General features: G+C 43.4%; 1 protein-coding gene across 1 annotated transcript in view; it reads right to left on the reverse strand.

The window, feature by feature from the left end:
• The window catches only part of LOC135531817 (ras-related protein Rap-1b-like), a gene marked incomplete at its 3' end in the record, with an annotated part of 115,380 nt that overhangs the window by 30,311 nt on the left and 69,837 nt on the right, over positions 1-15,232 (reverse strand). The window contains exon 2 of the mRNA XM_064959605.1: positions 751-830. Within this exon, the coding sequence (XP_064815677.1) occupies positions 751-807 (57 nt within the window). The remainder of the gene's footprint in view (positions 1-750; positions 831-15,232) is intronic.

The following is a 15,232-nucleotide window of genomic DNA, read 5'->3' on the forward strand; positions in this document are numbered from 1 at the left end:
CCTGGGAGAGAAGGACCGCCAGGCCTGCAGAGACTATACAACCCAGTCCCTCTGGTCAGAGACTATACAACCCAGTTCCGCTGTGTTCCAGTAGTGTAAATGAGTTGAATCTACAGTGTTAGTACTTGGTGGGCAGAGACATGCTCCCCTCGTTGGGTCCCCAGGACCAGGATGGAGAAACGCTGTGTTCCAGTAGTGTAAATGAGTTGAATCTACTGTGTTAGTACTTGGTGGGCAGAGACATGCTCCCCTCGTTGGGTCCCCAGGACCAGGATGGAGAAACGCTGTGTTCCAGTAGTGTAAATGAGTTGAATCTACAGTGTTAGTACTTGGTGGGCAGAGACATGCTCCCCTCGTTGGGTCCCCAGGACCAGGATGGAGTGTTAGTACTTGTTGGGCAGAGACATGCGCCCCTCGTTGGGTCCCCAGGACCAGGATGGAGAAACGCTGTGTTCCAGTAGTGTAAATGAGTTGAATCTACAGTGTTAGTACTTGTTGGGCAGAGACATGCGCCCCTCGTTGGGTCCCCAGGACCAGGATGGAGAAACGCTGTGTTCCAGTAGTGTTTCTCAACCCCCGGTCCATGAACAGTCACCAGTCCCGGGGTAATCTATGGAACTTAACCAAGCACTGTACTGAACACTACAGCCTTATGAAACCAGTAGGAGGAACTGGGTTCTATTTCGGGAACCTACGGCCCTGTGCAACCCAGAGGGGGGTGAAGACAGATGGAGAGAGAGGGAGACTTACCAGAGCAGACTTGCCCACGCCTCCAGAGCCCAGGACGACTAACTTGTATTCACGCATCGTTTACTGTGTCTGGTGTCACCCTGTAGAGAGAGACAGAGGAGACCAGGGTCAGTTAACCAGCTCCACATCTGGTAATAACATGTAATAACATGAGAATAACATGGTAATAACATGTAATAACATGTAATAACATGAGAATAACATGGTAATAACATGTAATAACATGAGAATAACATGGTAATAACATGTAATAACATGTAATAACATGAGAATAACATGGTAATAACATGTAATAGCATGAGAATAACATGTAATAACATGCAATAACATGAGAATAACATGGTAATAACATGTAATAACATGAGAATAACATGTAATAACATGGTAATAACATGTAATAACATGAGTATAACATGGTAAACTAACATGAGAATAACATGATAATAACATGGTAATAACATGTAATAACATGAGAATAACATGTAATAACATGTAATAACATGAGAATAACATGGTAAACTAACATGGGAATAACATGATAATAACATGGTAAACTAACATGAGAATAACATGATAATAACATGGTAAACTAACATGAGAATAACATGAGAATAACATGGTAAACTAACATGAGAATAACATGGGAATAACGTGGTAAACTAACATGTAATAACTTAAGAATTGTTCAATGGCCTGTCATATATAAACTGACTTATTGGACTGCAGAGCTCTGTATTTCAGTTATAGAGAGAAGGACTGTTGAGTTGTAGATCTGTAAAATATTACGCTTTAGTTCCAGTCACTATAGACATGAGTTCCAGTCACTATAGACATGAGTTCCAGTCACTATAGACATGAGTTCCAGTCACTATAGACATGAGTTCCAGTCACTATAGACATGAGTTCCAGTCACTATAGACATGAGTTCCAGTCACTATAGACATGAGTTCCAGTCACTATAGACATGAGTTCCAGTCACTATAGACATGAGTTCCAGTCACTATAGACATGAGTTCCAGTCACTATAGACATGAGTTCCAGTCACTATAGACATGAGTTCCAGTCACTATAGACATGAGTTCCAGTCACTATAGACATGAGTTCCAGTCACTATAGACATGAGTTCCAGTCACTATAGACATTAGTTCCAGTCACTATAGACATGAGTTCCAGTCACTATAGACATGAGTTCCAGTCACTATAGACATGAGTTCCAGTCACTATAGACATTAGTTCCAGTCACTATAGACATGAGTTCCAGTCACTATAGACATTAGTTCCAGTCACTATAGACATTAGTTCCAGTCACTATAGACATGAGTTCCAGTCACTATAGACATGAGTTCCAGTCACTATAGACATGAGTTCCAGTCACTATAGACATGAGTTCCAGTCACTATAGACATGAGTTCCAGTCACTATAGACATGAGTTCCAGTCACTATAGACATGAGTTCCAGTCACTATAGACATGAGTTCCAGTCACTATAGACATGAGTTCCAGTCACTATAGACATTAGTTCCAGTCACTATAGACATTAGTTCCAGTCACTATAGACATTAGTTCCAGTCACTATAGACATGAGTTCCAGTCACTATAGACATGAGTTCCAGTCACTATAGATGTATAGCATTAGTTCCAGTCACTATAGACATGAGTTCCAGTCACTATAGACATTAGTTCCAGTCACTATAGACATTAGTTCCAGTCACTATAGACATTAGTTCCAGTCACTATAGACATGAGTTCCAGTCACTATAGACATGAGTTCCAGTCACTATAGATGTATAGCATTAGTTCCAGTCACTATAGACATGAGTTCCAGTCACTATAGACATTAGTTCCAGTCACTATAGACATTAGTTCCAGTCACTATAGACATGAGTTCCAGTCACTATAGACATTAGTTCCAGTCACTATAGACATTAGTTCCAGTCACTATAGACATGAGTTCCAGTCACTATAGATGTATAGCATTAGTTCCAGTCACTATAGACATTAGTTCCAGTCACTATAGACATTAGTTCCAGTCACTATAGACATGAGTTCCAGTCACTATAGACATTAGTTCCAGTCACTATAGACATTAGTTCCAGTCACTATAGACATGAGTTCCAGTCACTATAGATGTATAGCATTAGTTCCAGTCACTATAGACATTAGTTCCAGTCACTATAGACATTAGTTCCAGTCACTATAGACATGAGTTCCAGTCACTATAGACATTAGTTCCAGTCACTATAGACATTAGTTCCAGTCACTATAGACATTAGTTCCAGTCACTATAGACATGAGTTCCAGTCACTATAGACATGAGTTCCAGTCACTATAGACATTAGTTCCAGTCACTATAGACATGAGTTCCAGTCACTATAGATGTATAGCATTAGTTCCAGTCACTATAGACATGAGTTCCAGTCACTATAGACATTATTTCCAGTCACTATAGACATTAGTTCCAGTCACTATAGACATGAGTTCCAGTCACTATAGACATGAGTTCCAGTCACTATAGATGTATAGCATTAGTTCCAGTCACTATAGACATGAGTTCCAGTCACTATAGACATTAGTTCCAGTCACTATAGACATTAGTTCCAGTCACTATAGACATGAGTTCCAGTCACTATAGACATGAGTTCCAGTCACTATAGATGTATAGCATTAGTTCCAGTCACTATAGACATTAGTTCCAGTCACACACACAGTTCTCTGCCACCCACTCTGGCCTCTCCTTCACCTCTTTCCTTCGCCTCTTTCCTTCGCCTCTCTCCTTCGCCTCTTTCCTTCGCCTCTCTCCTTCGCCTCTTTCCTTCACCTCTCTCCTTCACCTCTCTCCTTCGCCTCTCTCCTTCGCCTCTCTCCTTCGCCTCTTTCCTTCGCCTCTCTCCTTCACCTCTCTCCTTCACCTCTCTCCTTCGCCTCTCTCCTTCGCCTCTTTCCTTCGCCTCTCTCCTTCACCTCTCTCCTTCGCCTCTCTCCTTCGCCTCTCTCCTTCGCCTCTCTCCTTCGCTCTCTCCTTCGCCTCTTTCCTTCGCCTCTCTCCTTCACCTCTCTCCTTCGCCTCTCTCCTTCGCCTCTCTCCTTCGCCTCTCTCCTTCGCCTCTCTCCTTCGCCTCTCTCCTTCGCCTCTCTCCTTCGCCTCTCTCCTTCACCTCTCTCCTTCACCTCTCTCCTTCACCTCTCTCCTTCACCTCTCTCCTTCACCTCTCTCCTTCACCTCTCTCCTTCACCTCTCTCCTTCTGCATCATGCAACACTTATGCTAATTCCACCAACATTTACTGAGCGCAGCGCCGAGTTGTACAAAGGCATAAATACATGAAATATCCTGTCACCTCTTTGATTTTGACCAGGTCAGACGGATCAAAGACTGATAAGAGGGATGAAAAAGAAGAGGAAGAGAGAGATGGAGGAAGAGAGGAGCCAAGGGGAGTCAGAGGGAGACAGCCACATGGACGATGAGACTGATGGAGGTCTCTCTCTCTCTCTCTCTCTCTCTCTAAAGGGGAACGCGGACCCACTTCACTGCACTTACCCAAATCTAATGCCATTCATGACAAATACCCCCCTCAGCACTCTCTGATGCTAAGAGCTACACAACTAAACTTCTGCTGTCATCTAATGCCTGAGATTTAATTTATATTGGCAGAGGATAGAGAGGGAGAGTGACAGAGACAGCGAGGGAGAGAGAGAAAGAGAAAGGCAGAGAGAGAGAGAGACAGAGGGAAAGAGAGAGAGAGAGAGAGGCACACCGTTACAACTCTGTATAGAGACATAACATGACATTTTAAATGTTTCTATTCACTTGCTTTGACAATGTAAACATATTTTTCCCATGCCAATAAAGCCCTTAAATTGAATTGATAGACAGAGACAGAGAGACAGACACAGAAAGACAGAGAGGTGGCACCTCCATTAAAAATAGACCAACAGGATTCAAAACCCCAAATCTTTATTGAAAGTGACAAACACATCGTGGTTTGAAGTGAGTCACCAACGTGCTCCTCTGTGTCTGTCTCTCAGAACCTGGGTCATATAGCAGCTCTATGCTGTCTGACTATTGCCTCCTGGACTTCTGCTTTCCCTCTGAGTCTGCATGCCAAAATGCCACCCTATTCCCTGCATGAAGCACTACTTTTCACCAGGGCATAGGGCTCTGGTCAAATGTAGAGCACTATATAAGCCAGCAGTATACCACCTTGCATCCCAATGCTAGTTTGCCTCTAAACCTAAGCAGAGTTGGTCCTGGTCGGTCCCTGGATGGGAGACCAGATGCTGCTGGAAGTGGTGTTGGAGAGACAGTAGGGGGCACTCTTTTCTCTAGTCTAAAAAATACATATCCCAGGGCAGTGATTGGGGACATTGCCCTGTGTAGGGTGCTGTCTTTCAGATGGGATGTTAAACGAGTGGCCTGACTCTCTGTGGTCAGAGTGGCTACATTCCCAATCTGACCTTCATACTGTACCATCATGGCCACCTAATCATCCCCAGCTTCTAATTTGACTCCTTCATCCTCCCCCCTGTAACTATTCCCCAGGTCGTTGGTGTAAATGAGTGTGTTGGTTAAATAGGGTGTCGTGTCAGACACCACGGACTCTCTGGTGGTGACACCCTGGACTCTCTGGTGGTGACACCCTGGACTCTCTGGTGGTGACACCCTGGACTCTCTGGTGGTGACACCCCGGACTCTCTGGTGGTGACACCCTGGACTCTCTGGTGGTGACACCCTGGATTCTCTGGTGGTGACACCCTGGACTCTCTGGTGGTGACACCCTGGACTCTCTGGTGGTGACACCCTGGACTCTCTGGTGGTGACACCCTGGATTCTCTGGTGGTGACACCCTGGACTCTCTGGTGGTGACACCCTGGACTCTCTGGTGGTGACACCCCGGACTCTCTGGTGGTGACACCCTGGACTCTCTGGTGGTGACACCCGGACTCTCTGGTGGTGACACCCTGGACTCTCTGGTGGTGACACCCTGGACTCTCTGGTGGTGACACCCTGGACTCTCTGGTGGTGACACCCTGGACTCTCTGGTGGTGACACCCTGGACTCTCTGGTGGTGACACCCTGGACTCTCTGGTGGTGACACCCTGGACTCTCTGGTGGTGACACCCTGGACTCTCTGGTGGTGACACCCTGGACTCTCTGGTGGTGACACCCTGGACTCTCTGGTGGTGACACCCTGGACTCTCTGGTGGTGACACCCTGGACTCTCTGGTGGTGACACCCTGGACTCTCTGGTGGTGACACCCTGGACTCTCTGGTGGTGACACCCTGGACTCTCTGGTGGTGACACCCTGGTGTTCTCACTACCTGTATTGGGGTTATTTTTTGGAATCCTCTCGTCCGCTCCCATAGAGGAGGAGGACATGTTGATGTCACTTCCTTGACAACATCTCCAGGAAGTCATGTCCCTCTGTTTCTGGGCAACAGGTAATGACAGTGACAGTAGAAGACAGGACACCACCAAATGGAACCCTACTCCCTATAAAGTGCACTATTTTTGACCATGGTCCATAGTAGTTTACTATGCTGTATGATGTGCTGAGTGCTGTTGTGCTCTGACATCATCGAGGACCTGAAATGGTCTCGCCACACGGACACGGTGTTGAAGAAGGCCTCTACAACCTCAGGCGGGCTTGGCCCCTAACACCCTCACAAACATCTACAGATGCACCATTGAGAGCATCCTGTCGGGCTGCATCACCGCCTGGTACGGCAACTTCTCTGGCCTCAACCACATGGTTCTCCACAGGGTGGTGCGGGCAGCCCACAACATTACCGGGGGTTCACACTGCCTGCCCTCCAGGAAATCTACAGCACCTGGTGTTACAGGAAGGACAGGATCAAGGACCTCAGCCACCCGAGTCACGGACTGTTCACCCTGCTACCATCTAGAAGACCATCAAGGACCTCAGCCACCCGAGTCACGGCCTGTTCCCCCTGCTACCATCTAGAAGATTATCAAGGACCTCAGCCACCCGAGTCACGGCCTGTTCACCCTGCTACCATCTAGAAGACCATCAAGGACCTCAGCCACCCGAGTCACGGCCTGTTCACCCTGCTACCATCTAGAAGACCATCAAGGACCTCAGCCACCCGAGTCACGGCCTGTTCACCCTGCTACCATCTAGAAGACCATCAAGGACCTCAGCCACCCGAGTCACGGCCTGTTCACCCTGCTACCATCTAGAAGACCATCAAGGACCTCAGCCACCCGAGTCACGGCCTGTTCACCCTGCTACCATCTAGAAGACCATCAAGGACCTCAGCCACCCGAGTCACGGCCTGTTCACCCTGCTACCATCTAGAAGACCATCAAGGACCTCAGCCACCCGAGTCACGGCCTGTTCACCCTGCTACCATCTAGAAGACCATCAAGGACCTCAGCCACCCGAGTCACGGCCTGTTCACCCTGCTACCATCTAGAAGACCATCAAGGACCTCAGCCACCCGAGTCACGGCCTGTTCACCCTGCTACCATCTAGAAGACCATCAAGGACCTCAGCCACCCGAGTCACGGCCTGTTCACCCTGCTACCATCTGACAGACAGAGACAGTACAGGTGCATCAGGAACCAAGACCGATAGACTGTAGAACAGCTTCTATCACCATCAGACTGTTGAACAGCTTCTATCACCATCAGACTGTTGAACAGCTTCTATCACCATCAGACTGTTGAACAGCTTCTATCACCAGGCCATCAGACTGTTCAACATCTTCTATCACCATCAGACTGTTGAACGGCCATCCCTAGCCGTCTACCAGGTGATACACAGTCACTCACACAAGCTATCAAACACACCTCATACTCACACACACACACACACACACACACACACACACACACACACACACACACAGCCACCCCTGCTGTCTATAGAGACGTTGAACCACTGGCAACTTCCCATTTCACAATGTGAATTTAAAATACTGTCACCCTGATGTATTTTAGTTATACTGTTTCTACACACACACACACACACACACACACACACACACAGGATTCTCAACACAGCTCACTGTAAGATACCTGCTGCTGTACATTTCATTCTTGTCTGATCTTGTGTACATTCTCCCGGGGTAGATGGGTATAGATGGATATAGATGGATATAGATGGAAATAGATGGTGTAGATGGATATAGATGGTATAGATGGAAATAGATGGTATAGATGGATATAGATGGTATAGATGGTATAGATGGATATAGATGGGTATAGATGGGTATAGATGGATATAGATGGTATAGATGGATATAGATGGATATAGATGGAAATAGATGGTGTAGATGGATATAGATGGTATAGATGGAAATAGATGGTATAGATGGTATAGATGGATATAGATGGTATAGATGGTATAGATGGATATAGATGGGTATAGATGGGTATAGATGGATATAGATGGTATAGATGGATATAGATGGGTATAGATGGATATAGATGGGTCTAGATGGATATAGATGGGTCTAGATGGATATAGGTGGATATAGATGGGTATAGATGGAAATAGATGGTATAAATGGGTATAGATGGATATAGATGGTATAGAAGGATATAGATGGATATAGATGGGTCTAGATGGATATAGATGGGTCTAGATGGATATAGATGGGTCTAGATGGATATAGATGGGTCTAGATGGATATAGGTGGATATAGATGGGTATAGATGGAAATAGATGGTATAAATGGGTATAGAAGGATATAGATGGATATAGATGGATATAGAAGGATATAGATGGATATAGATGGATATAGATGGGTCTATATGGATATAGATGGTATGGATGGGTATAGAAGGATATAGATGGATATAGATGGTATAAATGGGTATAGATGGTATAAATGGGTATAGATGGGTATAGAAGGATATAGATGGGTATAGATGGGTATAGATGGATATAGATGGATATAGATGGGTCTAGATGGATATAGATGGGTCTAGATGGGTATAGATGGTATAAATGGGTATAGATGGATATAGATGGGTCTAGATGGATATAGATGGGTCTAGATGGGTATAGATGGATATAGATGGTTATAGATGGGTATAGATGGAAATAGATGGGTATAGATTGATGTAGATGGGTATAGATGGTTATAGATGGGTATAGATGGGTATAGATGGGTATAGATGGTTATAGATGGGTATAGATGGGTATAGATGGGTATAGATGGGTCTAGATGGGTATAGATTGATGTAGATGGGTATAGATGGTTATAGATGGGTATAGATGGGTATAGATGGGTATAGATGGTTATAGATGGGTATAGATGGATATAGATGGGTATAGATGGTATAGATTGATGTAGATGGATATAGATGGTTATAGATGGGTATAGATGGGTATAGATGGTTATAGATGGGTCTAGATGGGTATAGATGGTTATAGATGGGTATAGATGGATATAGATGGGTATAGATGGTTATAGATGGGTATAGATGGATATAGATGGGTATAGATGGATATAGATGAGTATAGATGGGTCTAGATCAGTATAGATGGGTCTAGATGGGTATAGATGGTGTAGATGGGTCTAGATGGTTATAGATGGTTATAGATGGGCCTATATGGGTCTAGATGGGTATAGATGGATATAGATGAGTATAGATGGGTCTAGATCAGTATAGATGGGTCTAGATGGGTATAGATGGTGTAGATGGGTCTAGATGGTTATAGATGGGTATAGATGGTGTAGATGGGTCTAGATGGTTATAGATGGGTATAGATGGTTATAGATGGGTCTAGACTACATTGTAATACTGCTGCGCTGCTAGTTGGTTTGTTCATCAGATTCGTCCCGTCGTTCTTGATTTCTTGTCTTTTATGTCCTTACATGTAAACACATTGTCAGTCACCAGCAACATAAACATGTCACTGCAGCCTCTATAACATCTACTGACCAATACAATTAGATTGGGACACAGTTAACGTTTCATTACAACAACAGTAATATACAGACAGACAGAAGACTAGTTAATGTTTCATTACAACAACAGTAATATACAGACAGACAGAAGACTAGTTAATGTTTCACTACAACAACAGTAATATACAGAGAGACAGAAGACTAGTTAATGTTTCACTACGACAACAGTAATATACAGACAGACTGAAATGATTGTCGTCTTCCTCTTCTGAGGAGGAGTAGGAAGGATCGGACCAACATGCAGCGCAGTACGTGTTCATGATCTTATAATTACACTGAACACTAGAACAAAAATAACAAAAACGGAACAAACGAAACAGTCCTGTCTGGTACAGAGACAGAAACAGAAAACAATTACCCACAACTCAAGGGCGAAAAGAGGCTGCCTAAGTATGGTTCTCAATCAGAGACAACGATTGACAGCTGCCTCCGATTGGGAACCATACCAGGCCAAACACATAGAAATACAAACATAGAATGCCCACCCCAACTCACACCCTGACCAACCTAAAATAGAGACATACAAAAAAGGAGCTAAGGTCAGAACGTGACACAGACAGAAGACTAGTTAATGTTTCACTACAACAACAGTAATATACACACAGACAGAAGACTAGTTAATGTTTCATTACAACAACAGTAATATACAGACAGACAGAAGACTAGTTAATGTTTCATTACAACAACAATAATATACACACAGACAGAAGACTAGTTAATGTTTCATTACAACAACAGTAATATACAGACAGACAGAAGACTAGTTAATGTTTCATTACAACAACAATAATATACACACAGACAGAAGACTAGTTAATGTTTCATTACAACAACAGTAATATACACACAGACAGAAGACTAGTTAATGTTTCATTACAACAACAATAATATACACACAGACAGAAGACTAGTTAATGTTTCACTACAACAACAGTAATATACAGACAGACAGAAGACTAGTTAATGTTTCATTACAACAACAGTAATATACAGACAGACAGAAGACTAGTTAATGTTTCACTACAACAACAGTAATATACAGACAGACAGAAGACTAGTTAATGTTTCATTACAACAACAGTAATATACAGACAGACAGAAGACTAGTTAATGTTTCACTACAACAACAGTAATATACAGACAGACAGAAGACTAGTTAACACTGTCGTTATATTTTCCTCTCAGTTTTTAAGTTAGAGCTTTGACAGGACAGGAACTCTTTCTGAGAGAAATGTTTCCATTTACAATCAAACACTTTTGTAAGCAATTCATGCCAAAATGTGCCCTGATCGTTACTTGACACGCTGCCATGTGTGTTTTTGGTGGGGCTATGAATGATAATAATTACCAAGGTTGCACGGCAACAAGCAGCAGAAGAACCGATGACATCACATCTGCTCCGTCGGGCAGAAATTTTGTTTTTTAAAGACGCAATAAAAAAAAATGTTCTTATTTCCAAAAATCTTAAAGAAATTCAAAGACCTTCAACAGAAGTAGAAATTCAAAGACCTTCAACAGAAGTAGAAATTCAAAGACCTTCAACAGAAGTAGAAATTCAAAGACCTTCAACAGAAGTAGAAATTCAAAGACCTTCAACAGAAGTAGAAATTCAAAGACCTTCAACAGAAGTAGAAATTCAAAGACCTTCAACAGAAGTAGAAATTCTAAGACCTTCAACAGAAGTAGAAATTCAAAGACCTTCAACAGAAGTAATCAAAGTCTGTTAATGACTCATCATTTGAGTTCTCTAGAAGGTCGGGCTGGCTGAAGAGGAGGACTATGCCTTGTAACGATCTTCCTGCAATCTGCAAATCACACTAATGACTCGTACCTTTAACTGGTACGTTTGTTGTTGTTGTTGTTGATGACGATGACAGGTCAGACCGTTGGCTTTGTGTCACACACCTTTTTTGCTTTACAACTGGCAAAACAACAGTATCTCTGAAACATGCTAATCAGAGGTAGCTTTATGGTGCTGTGGTAAACACTGTCAACACCCAGCTACATGCTAATCAGAGATAGCTTTATGGTGCTGTGGTAAACACTGTCAACACCCAGCTACATGCTAATCAGAGGTAGCTTTATGGTGCTGTGGTAAACACTGTCAACACCCAGCTGCATGCTAATCAGAGGTAGCTTCATGGTGCTATGGAAAACACTGGCAACACCCAGCTACAAGAAACATGCTAATTATAACCTCTTTGTCCTTCCTGTAATGTCCTGGTGGTGACTGGTTATCAGTGAGGTGTTGCCTTGCATCTTGCCTTGAGGCTTACGCAAACGCAAACGCACACACACACACACACACACACACACACACACACACACACACACACACACACACACACACACACACACACACACACACACACACACACACACACACACACACACACACACACACACACACGAGTTAGCAGTATGCACAACGCCTGAGTGTGTGTGTGTGTGACAGGGTGTGTACTTGCAGGAAGTGTTTCACAGCCACACCCCCAGTCGTCTCAACACACCCACACATCCTGGGTATAAGACCAGGCAGCCGAGAACAGAACCTAAAATACACACTTGCCCAGGCATGAAGAACGCACCAGAATACAGAGTGGAGGGATATGGCGTAAGGTTCCTCTCTAGATCCTCTGAGAGGCAGGTTGTTGGTGAGTGGAAACCGTGTTAAGAATTAAGTTGGGGTCTTGGCCCTCCAATGGAGAAAAAAAGGGGGGGGGGGGCTTTTGTCTGCCCACTTCCCCAACCCTGCGAGAGACCCTGTCGAAGCCCACGGCTGTACCTCAAAGTGTTCCAAGGACAGAACAAGGGTTTCAGAAACACAGCTTTGTTTCAGCATCCTCCCCTACAGTATTCAGACAGCCAAGTCTCTCCTCCTTATCTAGAACCTGAAAGGGTTCTGGTCAAAAGTAGGGAACTATATAGGGAATATCCTGCCATTTGGGACGCGAGCTTTGATCTTAATGGAAGGACAAAACAATCCACAACAACACAGATGTAGCGTTCAACCTAACCTACAACACAATCCACAACAACACAGCTGTAGAGTTCAACCTAACCTACAACAACACAGCTGTAGAGTTCAACCTAACCTACAACACAATCCACAACAACACAGATGTAGAGTTCAACCTAACCTCCAACACAATCTACAACAACACAGATGTAGAGTTCAACCTAACCTACAACAACACAGCTGTAGAGTTCAACCTAACCTCCAACACAATCCACAACAACACAGATGTAGAGTTCAACCTAACCTCCAACACAATCCACAACAACACAGATGTAGAGTTCAACCTAACCTACAACACAATCCACAACAACACAGATGTAGAGTTCAACCTAACCTACAACACAATCCACAACAACACAGATGTAGAGTTCAACCTAACCTACAACACAATCCACTGTCAGACAACACAGCTGTAGAGTTCAACCTAACCTACAACACAATCCACAACAACACAGATGTAGAGTTCAACCTAACCTACAACACAATCCACAACAACACAGCTGTAGAGTTCAACCTAACCTACAACAACACAGCTGTAGAGTTCAACCTAACCTCCAACACAATCCACAACAACACAGATGTAGAGTTCAACCTAACCTCCAACACAATCCACAACAACACAGATGTAGAGTTCAACCTAACCTACAACACAATCCACAACAACACAGATGTAGAGTTCAACCTAACCTACAACACAATCCACAACAACACAGATGTAGAGTTCAACCTAACCTCCAACACAATCCACAACAACACAGCTGTAGAGTTCAACCTAACCTACAACACAATCCACAACAACACAGATGTAGAGTTCAACCTAACCTCCAACACAATCCACAACAACACAGATGTAGAGTTCAACCTAACCTACAACACAATCCACAACAACACAGATGTAGAGTTCAACCTAACCTACAACACAATCCACAACAACACAGATGTAGAGTTCAACCTAACCTACAACACAATCCACAACAACACAGATGTAGAGTTCAACCTAACCTACAACACAATCCACAACAACACAGATGTAGAGTTCAACCTAACCTACAACACAATCCACAACAACACAGATGTAGAGTTCAACCTAACCTACAACACAATCCACAACAACATAGATGTAGAGTTCAACCTAACCTACAACAACACAGCTGTAGAGTTCAACCTAACCTACAACACAATCCACAACAACACAGATGTAGAGTTCAACCTAACCTACAACACAATCCACAACAACACAGATGTAGAGTTAAAACTAACCTACAACAACACAGCTGTAGAGTTCAACCTAACCTACAACACAATCCACAACAACACAGATGTAGAGTTCAACCTAACCTACAACACAATCCACAACAACACAGCTGTAGAGTTCAACCTAACCTACAACACAATCCACAACAACACAGATGTAGAGTTCAACCTAACCTACAACACAATCCACAACAACATAGATGTAGAGTTCAACCTAACCTACAACACAATCCACAACAACATAGATGTAGAGTTCAACCTAACCTACAACACAATCCACAACAACACAGCTGTAGAGTTCAACCTAACCTACAACACAATCCACAACAACACAGATGTAGAGTTCAACCTAACCTACAACACAATCCACAACAACATAGATGTAGAGTTCAACCTAACCTACAACACAATCCACAACAACACAGATGTAGAGTTCAACCTAACCTCCAACACAATCCACAACAACACAGATGTAGAGTTCAACCTAACCTCCAACACAATCCACAACAACACAGATGTAGAGTTCAACCTAACCTACAACACAATCCACAACAACATAGATGTAGAGTTCAACCTAACCTACAACAACACAGCTGTAGAGTTCAACCTAACCTACAACACAATCCACAACAACATAGATGTAGAGTTCAACCTAACCTACAACAACACAGATGTAGAGTTCAACCTAACCTACAACACAATCCACAACAACACAGATGTAGAGTTCAACCTAACCTACAACAACACAGATGTAGAGTTCAACCTAACCTACAACACAATCCACAACAACACAGATGTAGAGTTCAACCTAACCTCCAACACAATCTACAACAACATAGATGTAGAGTTCAACCTAACCTACAACAACACAGATGTAGAGTTCAACCTAACCTACAACACAATCCACAACAACACAGATGTAGAGTTCAACCTAACCTCCAACACAATCTACAACAACACAGATGTAGAGTTCAACCTAACCTACAACAACACAGCTGTAGAGTTCAACCTAACCTCCAACACAATCCACAACAACACAGATGTAGAGTTCAACCTAACCTCCAACACAATCCACAACAACACAGATGTAGAGTTCAACCTAACCTCCAACACAATCCACAACAACACAGATGTAGAGTTCAACCTAACCTACAACACAATCCACAACAACACAGATGTAGAGTTCAACCTAACCTACAACACAATCCACAACAACACAGATGTAGAGTTCAACCTAACCTACAACACAATCCACAACAACACAGATGT

Source organism: Oncorhynchus masou, unplaced genomic scaffold (genome assembly GCF_036934945.1).
Source record: "Oncorhynchus masou masou isolate Uvic2021 unplaced genomic scaffold, UVic_Omas_1.1 unplaced_scaffold_1660, whole genome shotgun sequence".
Taxonomy (NCBI): domain Eukaryota; kingdom Metazoa; phylum Chordata; class Actinopteri; order Salmoniformes; family Salmonidae; genus Oncorhynchus; species Oncorhynchus masou.